Here is an 18084-nt window from a genome sequence, read left to right as displayed (position 1 = left end):
TCATTCAACGGAGAAATCTTCATTTAAAATGACAAATTACAGCTAACATTTAGCCCTCCGCAAAACTGTCCCTCTCATCATGGACGCTGCCGAGACATCACGGAGAAGACCCTCTCCCAGCATGCATTGCGCGCGCCAACTGTAATTTGTGGATTTACGTCAGGTTTCATGTGCACCTTTTTCTTGTCCTATGTCTTTTTCTTGGAAAGATCTACTTTTTTTAAACTTCATATTGTCTTGGGGTACGCTTGGTGAGTACACATTTCTTTTATTTGCGCGTGAAAATTATTTTGGGGGACTTTTTCATATGCCGTTTGATTGAATGGTGTTGCATTGAAAGTCTACTGTCTTTCGCCTCCTGTGTACCGTCGCGGGCTACGGAGGCGAGACCCGCAACGAATTCAAGTCATTAAAAAGATATAAACCTCTCTCAGCGGCCATGGAGCTCTGCAGCTCCGATTACGAGACGTGCGGCGCTGCGGATTTTGCCGCAAGTCTGTCCTTGCGAGCAACTGGTGTCACCGTCTGCTTCGCATTAAAACACGAGCGCATGCACTCATTAAGCGGAGCGGAGGCAGCGAGAGAGAGGCGTGGGGGAAGAACGTCGCCTGCTGTCGATGTCGCCGCTGATCTGAGCATGCAGAGCTGTATCTCACATTCATTGCAGCTTACTTTTGGATGCTGAAACCAGGATGTGTATAACAGTAACATTACTAACAGATAAAATCAATTTCAATGCCGGATCGGACTGAAGGCGGGAGCGCATCGTCTTCTCCCCGACGTCATGGAAATGATCCGGATGTACAAACTGTTTTCACAGAGGGCTAAATGTTAGCTGCAAATTTGTCATTTTTAAACAAATATTTCTCCGTTGAATTACAAATTTAGGCTTACAGATTTACTTTACTGCATTCACAAGGGTCTTATAAATACATATAAGCTATTTCTTTCTGAAATCTGACCACATTTATTTCAATGCAGGTCTCCTTTAACCTGCACGTTTGTGAGTTATACCACGGAGTCAGGCACTTCTGATTTAAGGCTTTCTTTTTCAGAGGAGCTACAGCATCCAAAGTTGTCCTCAATGAGGATGTAAAACTATTGACGAGATACTCTATCTCACTCACAGAGTTTAAGTAGCTACTCTGCACTGTGTTGGTATATGGCATTAGAGAACATAAAGAAGGAATCATATCCTTAAACCTAGTTACAGTGAGACTTCCGGTGACGTCATGGATGCAGCGGTAGCAAAGTAACGGAGCTCCGCCGGACATAAAAGAAAATAAAGGTGACAACTATAATAATTCGACGCTGAAACGTTAGAAACAGAATACTAAAACATGAGTTCCTCTGCGGGACAAAGAAGATAGGAGAAACTTGACCCCACGCGAGGAAAAGATAACAAGCTGAACCCGCCGAGCCCAACTAGCAAGAATTCGGCTAGTAGCAGCACAAATCAACCAGATACAATGGTACTGGAAGAACTGAGAAAACTTCGAAAAGAAAACCAAGACGGACACAGTCAAACTAAACTGTCTCTTAACCGTGTGGAACAATCTATTTCCGATTTTAAAAACCAACTGGCTGAACACGAACAACAAATGGGCAGGTTGGAGGAGAGAATTAGCACGGTGGAGGACACAGAGACGCGTCACCACAGAGCACTGAGGTATTTGCTGCACCGCGATATTGAGCTTACAGCAAAGTGTGATGACCTCCAAAACAGATTGAGAAGAAACAATATCAGGATCTTTCAAATCCCAGAGGATAGTGAAGGAGGGGATGTAGCTGGCTTTGTTAAAGACTTGCTCCTGAAAGAGCTTAAACTACCACCAAACTTAGACATAAAAATCGAAAGGGCACACCGCTCCCTGGCGGCCAAACCCAAGGATCCAACAGCCCCACCGAGGTCGATAATAGTGAGATTCCTGGATGCAGCGGTAAAGGACACGATTATAAAGCAGGCATGGAGCCAGGGGAAGGTGGTCTACCAAGGTAAAAGGATTTACTTCGACCAGGACTATTCTCCCGATCTGCAACAGAAACGAATGAGGGTCCTTGAAGTTATCAAACAACTTAAAAAGAAGAACATCCAGGCAAAGTGTGTGTACCCGGCACAACTGAAAATTAAGCTGAGCACCGGAGAGAAGACGTTCAGATCACTAATGAGCGCCGCCACATTGCTGAAGGAGCTGGGGGTCGAGGGGCGATACGAGGAGAAGGAACGCATTGAGGAAGAACTGAAGGATGGATGGAGGAGCAAAGAAAAGAGAAGGAGAGGGATGCCTTTGTCTTCAGCTGATCTCAAAACCTTTCTGCAAGGAGAAGACTGAAGGGTCCCTACCATTAAGGTGGACAATAAGCATATTCTAACTAGCATAGAGATAAGGTTTCTGGACTTATAGTAGATACATCTAACGGACTTAAAGGAACACAATAAGCGTCACTATGTTCTATGATTTGAGTATATTTTGTTGTCACAAAACAAGGATATATGATAGATGGTCCAAGGCGGAAATGCTGACCCTATGAGTGGTATACACTCTGCTGGACCTCTCTTACAGTTTAGTGTAACATTGGTCACATTTGCATTGTATGTACTTTTTTCCACAGAGAAGGTAGGTCACACCTCTCTGCCCCAATACCAACGGGGATCTGACATGGTCATAGCTCAGCTGATATGTCAGATTGATGTAGTGGAAGCATTTTTTTCTTTTTCTTATGTTCTTTGTGTTTTGGTTCTCTTGACATACATAACTGATATCACTTGGTTGGGGGTTAACTTCAATATGATGTTTAAGGGTGAACAGGTAGAGAATTATATGGTGAGACTCTATGGGGACTATGACTGAGTTGAATTTCATAAGTTATAATATAAGAGGAATCAACAACCAGATCAAGAGGAAAAAAATTCTGGGACAATTAAAGAAACTACATTGCTCTGTTGCTCTGATACAGGAAACACACCTATCAACGGTGGAGCATTTAAAATTGAAGAGAGAATGGGTAGATCAGGTTTATAGCTCATCATGCGAGAGAGCAAAGAAGAGAGGGGTTGCCATATTGTTTCACAAATCTGTGTACTATAATAATGAGAAACTCTTTCAAGATGAGGAAGGAAGGTATGTGATGGTGATAGGCACGATTGCAGGAAAGAAAATAACTATAGTTAATGTGTACGCCCCAAATGAAGACTGTCCACATTTTATTAAAAAAATAACAGCTTTATTAGCGGAGAAAAGCGAGGGGATCATACTGATAGGGGGTGATTTTAACTGCACTCTAAATTCAAAGCTAGATAGGCTACCTAAAATAAGATTATCTCAATCCAAAATGGCTAAGGGGCTGACGGACATGATGAAAGAACTGGGCCTCGTAGATATTTGGCGCCAACTTCACCCTAATGAGAGAGACTTTACGTTTATGTCTCAAGCACACGGAAGCTATTCGAGGATAGACTTCTTCTGCTTATCAAAAACCGAATTCCACAGGGTAAAAGAGTGTACAATTGAACCAATAACTATTTCGGATCATGGCCCTGTGACCATGAAAATTAACCTGGGAGCAGAAAACTACTTTAAACACTGGAGACTTAATGTTTCATTATTAACGGACTCAAATATTAGACAAGAAATACAAAAAGCTCTGACTGAATACTTTGCTATTAATGATGATGGTAGTGTTTCACCCTCAGTTATATGGGACGCCAGTAAAGTCACAATTAGAGGGAAGATTATATCTATAGGATCTAGAATAAAGAAGCAAAGGCATGTAAAACAACAAGGATTGGAAGCAGAAATAAAAAAATTAACAGGGGAACACAAACAATATGGAAATAAAGACATCCTTAACAAAATAAAAAAGGTTAGACAACAATTAGATGAACTTTTGACATATAAGGCAGAGGGAGCTCTTAGATACACCAACAGAAAATACTATGAAATGGGTAATAAAGCCAGTAGGCTACTGGCCTTCCAACTTAGAAAAACCCAATCTAACCGCGCAGTCCCTAAGATAAGGAACCCAGAAACTAACCAGATAGAAACCGACCCAATTAAAATATCAGACTCCTTTGCAACATATTACAAACAATTATATAGGACAGATGAATCAGAATCTAGGAGACAGGAGAGCGTAGAATTCTTAAAGCCACTTAAATTGAATAAACTAACAAGTGAGGAAGCAGAACTATTAATAAAACCTATTACAGAAAATGAAATTAAAGAATCTATTACTAAACTGAAAAATAATAAATCACCAGGAACAGATGGTTTCTCAGGTGAATATTATAAAATATTTATGAAGGAACTCACTCCTGTATTATGTAAAGTATACAATTACGCACTGAAATCAGGAAATCCCCCAAATTCGTGGTCAGAAGCCATGATAACGGTTATACATAAGGAGGGAAAGGATCCTCTTCAGTGTGCTAGTTACCGCCCAATAAGCCTTTTGTGTGTGGATTATAAAATCCTGACCTCTATATTAGTTACCAGAATTCAAAAAAATATTAAGAAATTAATACACCCAGAACAAACGGGGTTCATACCAGGACGTCATGGAACAAATAACATTAGAAGAGCCCTGAATTTGCAAACAATTGCAGCAAGGGAGAAACAATCGTCGATGCTTCTCGGTTTAGATGCGGAGAAAGCATTTGATCGAGTTGACTGGATATTTTTGAGACAGACATTGTTAGAAATGGGTTTTGGAAAGGAATTTGTGACATGGATTAGTCTTCTATATAAAGAACCTCGTTCCAAAGTAAGAGTCAATGGCCATTGCTCTAGCTCCTTCAGGATTGAGCGAGGTGTGAGACAGGGAGACTCATTATCTCCCATTTTATTTGCCTTAAGTATTGAACCTCTGGCAGAGGCAATACGCCAAAACACGCAGATCCAAGGGATAGCAGATGAAGGAGGGACAATCCACAAAATAGCCTTATTCGCGGATGATATTTTGCTCTTTATAAAAAACCCTGTCCTTTCCATTCCCACACTTATAAAATGCTTGCATAAATACGGGTCAGTATCGGGATACAAAATTAATGAGACTAAATCAGAAGCTATGATGATCTCGGGTACTTGGCCTACACAATTGAATGATAGTGTCTCCTTTCACTGGTCCAAACAAGGATTCAGATATCTAGGAGTTATTCTTACACCCAACTCCACTCAATTGTTTGAGGCCAACTATAACAAATTAATTAGACAATTAAAGAAAGATGTGACACGTTGGGAGGTGCTTCCCCTGTCTTTATTTGGTAGAGTAGAGACAATAAAAATGAACCTACTGCCCAGACTTCTTTTTTTGTTCCAATCCCTCCCAATAAGAGTACCTGCTTCCACCTTAAAAATGTTAGATAAACTAATATCAACATTTATTTGGCAAAGGAAGAGGCCGAGGATAAAACTGAAATGCCTCCATCTGCCTAAGGATAGAGGAGGACTGAGTTTACCAAATTTTAAAAACTACTATTGGGCAGCACAAATAAATGCAATTGTGGCATGGCTTAGAAATGATCAGGAAACAATATGGACTCAGATAGAGCAAAATTCAACTGAGTGTGTTCCTTTATCAATACTACCCTTTATGGACACAAAGTCAGTCAAAAAGATTAAATTAAAGAATGAATGGATAAAATACACCTTAAAAATTTGGACAACAGTTAAAAAAGCGCTTGGGGGGCCTCAGTCAATCTCAAGGGCTATGCCTATAGTAGGAAATATTGATTTTCCCCCTTCGGTGTGGGACAATGGGTTTAGAAGATGGGCAGAAAAAGGCCTCCATATAATTAACCAACTTTTTACAGAAACAGAACTCAAATCCTTCTCCCAACTTCGAGAGCAATTTGACCTTCCGTCGAATGACTTCTATAGAATACTTCAGATTAGGCATTATATTACAAGCCACAAAGAAAAGGAAATGATTAGTGAAGCCCCAAATGAGATGGAGGAGTATTTTATCAGCATTGTGGAAAAACACTTTCCAACAAAAAGACACATATCTAATATATACAAAAGGTTGAAAACAGACACTCTACAAAACACAAACTATATCAAAGAAAAATGGGAGATGGAAATGAATATAATAATTGAAGATTCCACATGGAATGATATATGTATAGGTTGCCATAAGGGAATTAACAGCCAATTGTGGAAGGAATTCGACTGGAAAGCGAAAACTAGATATTTTTATACCCCTCTTATCACCTCTTCATTTGCAAAGAAACCTACCACAGCACTCTGATGGAGGAACTGTGGAAATATAGGAGATACAACACATATTTTTTGGGATTGTCCGGTAATAAAGGAATATTGGGACAACATTAAAAAAGAGATAGACACTATTCTAGGAATAAATATTACCCCAGAACCTATGTTGTTCCTACTGGGAGTTATTCCTAGAGACCTATATAATACTAATCAGCAATACATATTGAGGATCCTCTTGCTGATAGCAAAGAAAATGATTACGGTAAATTGGAAAGAGGTAAAACCGCCAACTATAGAACAATGGAAACAGAAACTGAAAAATGTGTACATAATGGAGCGGCTGACTGCAAATCTCCAGCTATCTATGGACATCTTTGAACAAAAATGGACATGCATCTCGAGATACGTGGAGGTTTGACGAGAAATGTAACAAAATATTACCTCCCCATTAGATTGTGAAAAGTTTACCCTAGGCACCATGTGTAGACTCTATTCACTATACCCCTAAATCATATATGTATGGAGTGTACCCTCTTATTTTAAGGGAAATGAGATGTCAAGAATTGTTCTGTTCAATGTTTTAAACGGCTAAATAAAAAGTAAAAAAAAAAAAAAAAAAAAAACCTAGTTACAGTGCTTTCTGAAAGACTTCTAGTGTAATGAAACTTATTCCCCACTGCTGGGTAGTCCATCAGAGTAAATGTAAATGTTATTAAGAAATGATCAGACAGAAGGGGGTTTTCAGGGAATACTGTTAAGTCTTCAGTTTCCATACCATATGTCAGAACAAGATCTAAGGTATGATTAAAGTGGTGGGTGGACTCATTTACATTTTGAACAAAACCAATCGAGTCTAACAATAGATTAAATGCAGTGTTGAGGCTGTCATTCTCAGCATCTATGTGGATGTTAAAATCGCCCACTATAATTATCTTATCTGAGCTAAGCACTAAGTCAGACAAAAGGTCCGAAAATTCACAGAGAAACTCACAGTAACGACCAGGTGGACGATAGATAACAACAAATAAAACTGGTTTTTGGGACTTCCAATTTGGATGGACAAGACTAAGAGTCAAGCTTTCAAATGAACTAAAGCTCTTATACATTTGTGAAATTTCATACTGTCTTCTTAAGTTAGCTATTTCAACAGTTCTTTTAGTCAGACAGGAAAGATTTTTTACCTGCTTTACATGTTTCGGCTACTTCCTGTAGCCTTCCTCAGAAGCGTCACAAGATGGGGAAGTGACGTGTCTTATAGGCAGCTACTTCTTGATTTGGCCAGACAGCAGGGGGAACTTATGCCCCCTACTGTCTGACGTCTTCTAACATGTAAACATGTAAAGCAGGTAAAAAATCTTTCCTGTCTGACTAAAAGAACTGTTGAAATAAATAAAAAGAACTAAAGCTCTGTCTGGGTTTTTGATTAATTAATAAGCTGGAGTGGAAGATTGCTGCTAATCTTCCGCCTCGGCCCGTGCTACGAGCGTTCTGGCAGTTAGTGTGACTCGGGGGTGTTGGCTCATTTAAACTAACATATTCATCCTGCTGTAACCAGGTTTCTGTAAGGCAGAATAAATCAATATGTTGATCAATTATTATATCATTTACTAACAGGTACTTAGAAGAGAGAGACATAATGTTCAATAGACCACATTTAACTGTTTTAGTCTGTGGTGCAATTGAAGGTGCTATATTATTATAAAAGCACAAGGGAAGAATTGGGAAAGAAAAACCTCCATTGCTGCTGTGTTGAACTCACGCAGCAGCACTGGAGAAAAAAAACCCCACAGCACAGAAAAACAGTAAACAAATCACAGCAGACAACAGACGACAGCCGAGACTTGAATGTGTCCAGTGTTCAGACAGACAGCTCAGAGGCCACCCTTGGCGCCATCAACAGGCCTTATCTGTCCATCCTGGGGGGGGGATCCCAGTCCTGAATCAGTCCACCAGAGTCTCAAGGTCCCACAGTCAAAATCACAGGACTGGGAGAGGGAAGGACAAGAGATGCGGGGTGAGTACCAGAGGTGGGTACCAGAGCCCAAGCTGTGGGTGGAGGTGAGCCCCTCTATCTCTAGTCGGTATCTCTCAACCTCCCGCACAAGCTCAGGCTCCTTCCCCTGCAGCGAGGTGACGTTCCATGTCCCAACAGCCAGGGCCTGTGAACACGGACTGGGCTGGTGGGCCACCTGCCCACGACTGCCACCCAGTCCTCTCTGCACTCGACCCCCATGGCCCCCTCTGCAGGTGGTGAACCCACAGGGGAGATTGAGGGAATTTAAGGGTTAAAGTGTTTTGGTTTTGGAGACTCTTCCCCCTGTGTGACACACCCACTCAAGTCTCTGAGACTAAAAATTTGACCTTTAACTTTCATGAACTTTGGCTTGTTACATAAAAATGTTTCGCCTTTGATTGTGTTCATCTCACACTCGGCCGCCTGCAGACATTCACTCGTGACTGTGGGGGAAAGAAGTGTCACGTGTTAAAACTTTGCAAATCTGCTGAAATTGATCATCCAACTATTTTTGATCCAACCACTTATACAAACTGGTAACAGTCTGACATTAACAGAATTGCATCATCTGCAGAAGGTTGAATTTCAGTACATAGACCATCACAGGGAACTCTCTGTGGTCCTCAGCGGTACCTTTCAGATCTGACGCGACAGTTAATGTCCTAATTCCTGTCTCGCTCGTGTTGGAGGTGTTTGGGCTGGAATGCGATTTGCTGCGTCTCCAGGTTTGAATCCCAACCAATCCACGTTTGATACACGTCTTTCCCTGTTTCAGGTCTGTCGTCACTTTCACTGTAATAAAGGATGAAAATGTCCAAAAATATATTTAAAAAAAGTTTACTTTGAAGAAGACTGGATTTACGCAGTATGAGGTTTAAATGGTTTATAAAACTACTGGGTTTATGAACAGATTACCTTATTTTCTGTACTATAAGTCACACCAGTTTCTTTGATGTGACTTGTGTACCGAAAATCACATATTCATTGTTAGTAATGACAATTATAATACTATTCACAACTGTAAGTTGTGCTTGTCAAGACAGATTGCTGACTTTCCGTCTGTACGGGAAAACCTTCCACATCCTAAAACTCAAAAACCATAAAACTCTAAAAATCAAAATTTTATACATTAATACTGGGAGGTCAAAGATCTGCTTGCCAAAATAAAAAAGATCATGAATTTCTGACATTTAGAAATGTAAAAAATATCCTGAAGTCGTGAAATGCTCATATTGCTCACTAGATGGTGATAAAAGATGCTGAAATGTGCGGCAAGGTCTCGACTGTTTATTATTTTATGTTAACTTTTTGTGAAAATAAGATGGAGTGAGAACCAAAAAACAACTTACAGTTGTGTCCCTAACCTCACGGGAACTTCTCCAGGAATCAAGACACTAAATAAAATGAACTAATAATGAAAGGATAAATGCTAAGAATCATAATCATTGTAGTAATAATAATAATAATAATAACAGAAAAATGGCAAGAAATCCCAAAATAAAGAGCTGATAAAACAGGAGAAAGATGTGACTTATACTCCAGGAAAATATAGTAACTCTGAGTCATGAGCAAACTGAACTCTGGGCTGAAATCATGAGGTGAAAGCAGGAACAAACCATTCAACGAGGCATCTCCTCATTAAATGGTGTGTTCCAGCTATAACGGCTAAATTAGATCCTTGTCATTTGATATTATATTAATTTATAAACAACAGAAAAGGGACATACATTTTGGTGTTCATCACTGCACTGACTTTGTGTACTTCCTCAGTGCAGTGAAAAAAAATCACGTCAGAAATGAGTCCAGCTTTTATTTCTAACTTCCTCTGAACAGCTCTTCATACCTTCAGATGGCTTACAGTACAGTGGATATGTTGTGTGTGTGTGTGTGTGTGTGTGTGTGTGTGTGTGTGTGTGTGTGTGTGTGTGTGTGTGTGTGTGTGTGTGTGTGTGTGTGTGTGTGTGTGTGTGTGTGTGTGTGTTTGGAGAATTAGCACAGTCAATTAGCTCCACCAAATTGTCATCCATCAGCAAAACAAACTCTGTATGTTTAGCTAAACGCTGTCCACACTAGTGGGCGGGGTTCGCATTGTGCAATGGTACCAAACGTACGGAACCAAATTTGCATGTTAAATGCAGTGCAACACAAATGGGACGAAAAATCAATGTAACCAGACATACAAAGCACCAATCAAATGACAAGGATACACTCAGCTGTTATATAAAAGCATCTTTTCATTTTCCTGTATATCGGTTCTTCAGTGCACCTAAAGTTTTGTTTTGTTGTTGAGGATAAAAGACTGTGATCTTGTTGAGTAGTGACTACCCATCTTCCTGAGTGAATGGGGTCCTCGATGGAGATGCTGAGCAGGTTGCTGAAGGTAGAACAGCCTCCTGAAGGTCATCACCTCTGATGGGCTTCGATCCCATCATTGGATCATTTAGCAAAATAACCAAACCTTCAGATTTGTTCAAAGAGTAAAAAGTTTCATCAGAAACAGCAGCAAGTTTGAAAGTGTTTCTGAAGCAGTTACTGATTGATGGAGTATTGATGAGGTCATAGTTCAGGTATTGATTGCTCGGTCTGTCGGCTTGAACTTTGCACTGTCATGTAACTGTGTCTAAAGCCCAGGTTACACACAGACGGTAAGAGCTCCTGGAAGCGTCCCGGAAGAGTTTTTGGCCATCTTAAGAATCACAGCGCTCCCGGAGACCTCCCGTGACGACAGAGACAATGCGAACAACGGCGTTTGATACTTTTAATCACCGTTTAATCCTGCCTCTTCCTGTAGTGCCGCAGTTTACACCACCATAATTGGCGGCCGGCATTGTATCCCTAACCAATGGCGCGTAAAACAGCGACAGAGCCCACATCGGCGTCCTCAACGGTGTTTTAACCGACGACAGAGGCAGACAAAACGGCGGCGCTAGCAGACAGTACACCATTCTAAACGCCACCTCCCGGTAAAACGGCGTTCCAAACGGCCGATGGGTGGTGGTCAGTATAAAAACGCTAGCGCGCTGCATGCAGGCCTCTCACTCGCGGCCAGCTCCAGATATTTTTTGCAGAGAAGCTCCAGTATGCCTCCTAAAAAAAAAAGAAAATTAGCAGCAGCAAGGACTTACCAAGAGGTCTGGTTCAGAAGCAGAGAGGAGGCCTGTGGTGGAGCCGGAGCAACACGTTGAGGAGGGGAAAAGGAAGGAGAATAAAAGGCTGACGATGAGCTCCCTCCCCCTGCAGTGACAGAGGCATGTATTCCTGCTGCTTCAGCCTGTTATACTCTGGGGGCGGTGCCTATATGCAAAAGTTCCTGGAGTAACGCAGGATTTGCCTGGATAAATCCAGCGGTACACAGGGCATTATCGGCGGCAGCAGAACACCGCCGTTCTCACGCGCATCTTAACTTGCGATTGTAAAGAATAGAACTGGGTATTAACCCCCGTTGCCTGACATGTGCCGGATGCTACGGCGTCAAAACGCCACTTTATTCGGCGGATTTTGCGGCGTTTGATCCGCGTATTTGCAGCTAGTACGCCGCTCAAAACGCTGGCAAAATGCTCCGCCCCTTTCCACCGCGAAAACAGGGTCACCCCTCTGAGTCTGGTCTGCTTGAGGTTTCTTCCTCATTCTTATCAGAGGGAGTTTTTTTCTGACTGTTTCTTGCCTGGGGGGTTGGTGAGGTTGGACTTCACTCATGTGAAGCTCCTTGAGGCAGCTTTGTTGTGATTTGGTGCTGTATAAATCAGTTGAATTGATTTCTGTCCTTTGGTCCACCAGCTGTGGGCTCAATCAAACCAAAAATAGGCGTGTCTACCTGCTTCATTCCAGGAGACCTCTGAGAACGGAGCGACTTCAGGGCATAGAGACATTACAGCAGCACCACACCAGGACTCAGTCCTGATCCAGGACTCGGATGTGGCTGGGCTCTTTGCCGCTTTTTGAGTGTTGAGCTCTAGATGTCTGTTTGTCGTTAATGGGGTCAAACATGTCACTGTAACATTTTAGTCCTCCTAATTATCTCGTCTGTCCTCAGTAACTACGGGCTGGCCTATCTGCCCCTGCGGACCAGCATTGGCCTATGGACCGCCTTCCTCTGCCTGGTGCTGGTGGCCACAGATGCCAGTTCTCTCGTCTGCTACATCACCCGCTTTACAGAGGAGGCCTTCGCTGCCCTCATCTGCATGATCTTCATTTATGAAGCCCTGGAGAAGGTGATCCACCTGTGGGAGGTCTACCCCATCAACATGAACAATGACCTGGACAACCTCACCTTCTACAGGTGTGTCAGACCCGACCCTGACCTCAAGCCAGTAAGAATTCCTGACCTGAATACGGTCAGAAACCATGACCCAAACCCGATCTGAAACCATGTCCCTGACCTAGTCATTAACCCTGACCTGGTTGGGAACCCAGTCCCTGCCAGAAGCCTGTTTCCTCATGAAGATTTGAATTTGACGTTTTGCATTTTACTATTGTTGCCTTGTTGTGGCACTGCACCTCACACTGCCCCCTGGTGTCTGTGCTGAAAACATGTGTTTCAGGTGTCAGTGTTCTCCACCAGCCAACTTCTCAGCTGAAGCTCTCCACACGTTTAACGACAGCAGCTTCAGCACCAGAAACATTTCGTGGGAGCAGCTGAGCGTTAAGGTGCAGATCCACGTGATGACTGAAGGATTCAGGTTTCATTCAGCTGAAAACTTCAGCAGAAAAAAACATCTAAAATCATCCTTAGATACGACTGCAGTCAGAGTACAGTGTATAATTTCAGTACTTTTTTCTAAAACACTTCAGTCTCTGGGGAATTTGGGACTTTTTCAGAGAAGGGTTGATGTTTTTGGAAAAGCAGAAAACATTCATGCTTGTTAAAATGAACGTGAACCATTTGAAAATAAGGTGTGTGTGTGTGTGTGTGTGCATGTGCAGGAGTGTCAGCGTTTCCACGGTGACTTTGTCGGCCCAGGCTGCGGCCACCATGGTCCTTTTATCCCTGATGTCCTCTTCTGGTCCGTCATCCTCTTTTTCGCCACCTTCTTCATCGCCACCTCCCTCAAACAGTTCAAGACCAAGAGATTCTTCCCCACTAAGGTCGGTCCCCGCACAGATCACAGTGACTGACGCTGCTGATGCTCCGCCGTTAACCTTTAAATTCACTCAGACTGGATTCTGAGGTAGAACCCATCAAAAACTACAAAGCACAGGTGCTGCAAAGAACGTATGAAGTAACTGCAGTACTTTAGGTCATAGACAAAACTCTCAAATGATCTTTTTTAATTTCATATTCGGACATTTTGAATTTGGTGTTTTAATGACAAAAAGAGTTCTGCGCAGTACGTTATGTTTCTGATATTTGTCTTCTCAGTGAGGTACAAACGTGATTCGTACAAATCTGCTGGTGAAGTAAAATGATTGTGTTCTTGTTGTTGGCAGGTTCGAGCGGTAATCAGCGATTTTGCCGTCTTCCTGACCGTCACGACCATGGTGTTGGTGGACTATCTGTTGGGTGTTCCCTCACCCAAACTACGTGTCCCCGACCGCTTTGAGGTAAGGCTGTTTGGACTCATCTGTCCATCAGAATGAACGGGATCAAGTGATGCACCTGGTGACATCATTAACCAGTCAAACTGGACTGGTTAATGATGTGGTCAGGTTCCTAATGAGACGTGACACAAACATCATTTTGAAGAAGAATCAAACTGGTCATCTGGGTTCAGGGTCTATAATCCCTGATTTCAGTGGTTAGAGTTGGATTAGGGACATGCGAACCCCACCAGACCACACTGACACAGGGCTGTGAAAACTCCACGGATCCGCGGAATTCCACGGATTTCATCATGGAGAGGGGGGAGTGGGGTGTTAGTGATGTACTCTTTAATCGTGTATATCACTGAGTTTTTAAAATGCTTATCGCAAAGTGTTCTCTTTTTTTTTTTTTTTTTTTTTTTACAACATCCTGCAAGCTTTAGAAGTCCGCGGACACTGTGTATTACAGAAAACTCCACAGATCCGCGGGATTCCGCCGATTTCATCCTGGAGAGGAGGGAGGGGGTGTTCGTGTTGTACTCTTTAATTGTGATTGTCACTGAGTTAGGAAAATGCCCGCAAAATGTGTTTTTTATGACATCGAATAGGTTTTATGAATCCGCAGATCCACGGATTTTCGAGGACGTTGTGTCCTGTCAAGTTTGATTTACGGCACCGAAGGCCGTATTATGCGGGTTTGTTTGTGTTCCGCCAGTTAACTTGAGGAGAAGAAGAAGCAGCAGCGGGATGGCACACCGCAGTGTGAAGATTTTTTTCCTCTTCCCATTTTATCGGTGCGCTTTTCTCCGCGTTTCATTTCATCATTTGCAGTCAAGTTTTTAAAAAGAAGTTAGTGGTATGTCGGTGTCGCGGAGGGAGAACGGAGAGAAAGACGACGTAAAAAAGGTGGATAAAGACAACGGAATCAAGAATCCATGGAATTGGTGCTGGCTCGAGTTTAAAGTGGGAAACGAATATCTTAATGAACATATCCGAAAGTTAAAAGAACCGGGAAAAGTGTACTGCAACCTGTGTCATCACGATGTTAAGTATGGATCTGGAGGAAAAACCCGCTTGGTTGAACACGTCCAGGCAAAGAAGCACGTTGAACTGTTTAAATTGAAGCTGTCAAATTACAGAATACCAGGTATCTTCTCTTTTTTTCACATGAAATTTACTTAAAATTGAAGGTGTTTTATGAATAACTGAAATGATCAATGTTCTGGTTTATTATATATGTTTATTATATACATGTATAAATGTATGTTCACATTAATATTGTGTAATCAGACATATGACAACACACTTAAAGATCAATTGTGGTATTAATTTTTTTTTTTACAATATTTTTTACAGTATAAATATTTATACAAAATTTATTTAGCTGCACCCCCAGACCCCCGCAAATTTTTCCTCGGATTTGATCATTTTCATTTCACAGCCCTGCTGACATGGCGAATGGACGACGACTACAGACAGGAAGTGCATCATCGGGCACGTGGCAGCATGGCATCTGTTAGAAAGATGATTGGTGGTTGTGTGTCTTTCAGCCAACATCAAAGCATCGAGGCTGGTTCATCTCCCCTGTGGGTCAGAACCCCTGGTGGACGCTGCTGGCTGCTGCTATTCCTGCTCTGCTCTCCACCATCCTGATCTTCATGGACCAGCAGATCACCGCCGTCATCGTCAACCGCAAAGAGAACAAACTCAAGGTCTGCACATGCTGTGGAACACCTCCAGCATCTCCACACACGTCCACGTTTTATCAAGACATTTGATCCAATGCTTTCATTGGCTGAAACCTGGCTCCTCCCACTGCCTGCTGTGCTCCACCTCCCTGAGGCATCTCATTATTTGTTCTTCTCCTCCTTCATACTGACGCTCGTCCTGTTCACACTGACATCACAGTCTTTGAGTTCGTTGGATTAGACTCTCTGCTCCGTTCTTCTGCTGTTCATTTGTTCCTCTGTACACAAACACGACGTCCTCCAACGTCTCTGTTGTCTTCTCATGTATCCGGTGAGGCCCCGGAGCATCTCAGAAAACGACAACATCGATGAGATTAAAGGTTTTATAGCCTAGATTGCTCTCTGTTTACCTGAAGTTGAGACCTGCAGTAAGTTGGGCTGGTCTTGACCCGTCCAAAAAAAACCCACAATTTGGTTGTACTGTAACTGTTGAACTATTTTCTGGGGAGCATACTGTCTTAAGAAGTGGGCTTTTTGTGATCTGAAACTAAACTTAATGAGATCAGAATCAGATAACTTCTAGATTTGATTCGAACCTTATTAATAATTCATTCATTCATTTAATTCATGCATTTATTTCCTCTAGGCTGGACTATTGTAATTCATTATTATCAGGTTGTCTTAAAAGTTCCCTGAAAAGCCTTCAGTTAATTCAAAATGCTGCAGCTAGAGTACTAACGGGGACTAGAAGGAGAGAGCATATCTCACCCATATTGGCCTCTCTTCATTGGCTTCCTGTTAATTCTAGAATAGATTTTAAAATTCTTCTTCTTACTTATAAGGTTTTGAATAATCAGGACCCATCTTATCTTAGGGACCTCATAGTACCATATCACCCCAATAGAGCGCTTCGCTCTCAGACTGCAGGCTTACTTGTAGTTCCTAGGGTTTGTAAGAGTAGAATGGGAGGCAGAGCCTTCAGCTTTCAGGCTCCTCTCCTGTGGAACCAGCTCCCAATTCAGATCAGGGAGACAGACACCCTCTCTACTTTTAAGATTAGGCTTAAAACTTTCCTTTTTGCTAAAGCTTATAGTTAGGGCTGGATCAGGTGACCCTGAACCATCCCTTAGTTATGCTGCTATAGACTTAGACTGCTGGGGGGTTCCCATGATGCACTGAGTGTTTCTTTCTCTTTTTGCTCTGTATGCACCACTCTGCATTTAATCATTAGTGATCGATCTCTGCTCCCCTCCACAGCATGTCTTTTTCCTGGTTCTCTCTCTCAGCCCCAACCAGTCCCAGCAGAAGACTGCCCCTCCCTGAGCCTGGTTCTGCTGGAAGTTTCTTCCTGTTAAAAGGGAGTTTTTCCTTCCCACTGTCGCCAAGTGCTTGCTCACAGGGGGTCGTTTTGACCGTTGGGGTTTTACATAATTATTGTATGGCCTTGCCTTACAATATAAAGCGCCTTGGGGCAACTGTTTGTTGTGATTTGGCGCTATATAAATAGATTTGATTTGATTAAAGGTACAGTGTGCCATTTTTGAAGAAGAGAGCAAATATTATGTCGAAACATTAATGTATTTTTAAACTTTTCAGTGTTATTTATTTTCTTAACTTAGACAGAAAAATGCAAAAAATAACATTGATATTATAACATGTCATTTTTTTGTCTTTTATTGTTGCTATACTAAAAATTTCTGGGGAGAACCCTGCAGAGTGTCCTGGGTCTTCACCGGGCCCTCCTGGCAGTTGGATTAATAATACACAGAATAAAATTGTGGTGGTAATGAAGTGAAATCTTATTCTTTCATCTGCTCCCCTTAGGGGGCACCACAGCAGGTCATCCATCTCCATCTTCCTCTGTCTCACCAACCACCTGCATGTCCTCCCTCAGCACATCCATAAACCTCCTCTTTGTCCTCCCTCTTGTCCTCCAGCCTGGTGGCTCCATCCTCAGCATCCTTCTCTCTATACACCCTGGGTCCCTCCTCTGTACTTTCAATTTATTTAATTTTATATAGCGCCAAATCACACCATTGCTGCCTCAAGGCGCTTCACACAAGTAAGGTCTAACCTTACCAACCCCCAGAGCAAGAACACAAAAAGTCCCTCTGTACATGTTCAAACATCTCAGTCTCGCCTCTCGGACTTTGTCTCCAAACTGTCCTACCTGTGCTGTCCCTCTGATATGTTCTTTCTTTATCCTGTCCGTCCTCGTCACTCCCAAAGAGAATCACAGTGTTTTCAGCTCCACCTTCTGTCATGTTTTTTAATTTTACTAATACAACATAGCTGGCTTCACTACAGTCTCCTTCACTCTTGCTGATACTCTTCTGTTACAAATCACTCCTGCCACCTTTCTCCACCCTGTCTGCACTCTTCTTTACCTCTCTCCCACCCTCCCCATTAGTTTGGACAGTTGACCCCACGTAGAACTCATCTACTTTCACCACTTCTACTCTTTGTAACTGCACTATTCCACTGGGCTCCCTCTCATTCACACACATGGACTCCGTCTTTCATTCCCCTTCTCTCCACAGCATACTGCCACCTCTCTGCTCTCAACTCTCACTACAGATCACAATGTCTTCTACAAACATCATGATGTTGTAATTAAATGAAAACAAGTGGTGATATTAAATTTTGT

General features: G+C 42.3%; 1 protein-coding gene across 4 annotated transcripts in view; it reads left to right on the top strand.

Annotated features, from left to right (window-relative positions):
- LOC117513554 (sodium bicarbonate cotransporter 3-like) overlaps positions 1-18084 on the top strand; it is a 170913-nt gene that overhangs the window by 137332 nt on the left and 15497 nt on the right. For all 4 annotated transcript variants that reach the window (XM_034173714.1, XM_034173712.1, XM_034173715.1 and 1 more), the window contains exons 14-18: positions 12263-12508; positions 12771-12876; positions 13153-13314; positions 13657-13770; positions 15300-15461. In XM_034173714.1, the coding sequence (XP_034029605.1) occupies positions 12263-12508; positions 12771-12876; positions 13153-13314; positions 13657-13770; positions 15300-15461 (790 nt within the window). The remainder of the gene's footprint in view (positions 1-12262; positions 12509-12770; positions 12877-13152; positions 13315-13656; positions 13771-15299; positions 15462-18084) is intronic.

This window comes from Thalassophryne amazonica, chromosome 7 (assembly GCF_902500255.1).
Source record: "Thalassophryne amazonica chromosome 7, fThaAma1.1, whole genome shotgun sequence".
Classification (NCBI taxonomy): Eukaryota; Metazoa; Chordata; class Actinopteri; order Batrachoidiformes; family Batrachoididae; genus Thalassophryne; species Thalassophryne amazonica.
Note: the sequence above shows the minus strand (reverse complement) of the source record. Positions and strands in the feature narration are given on the sequence as shown.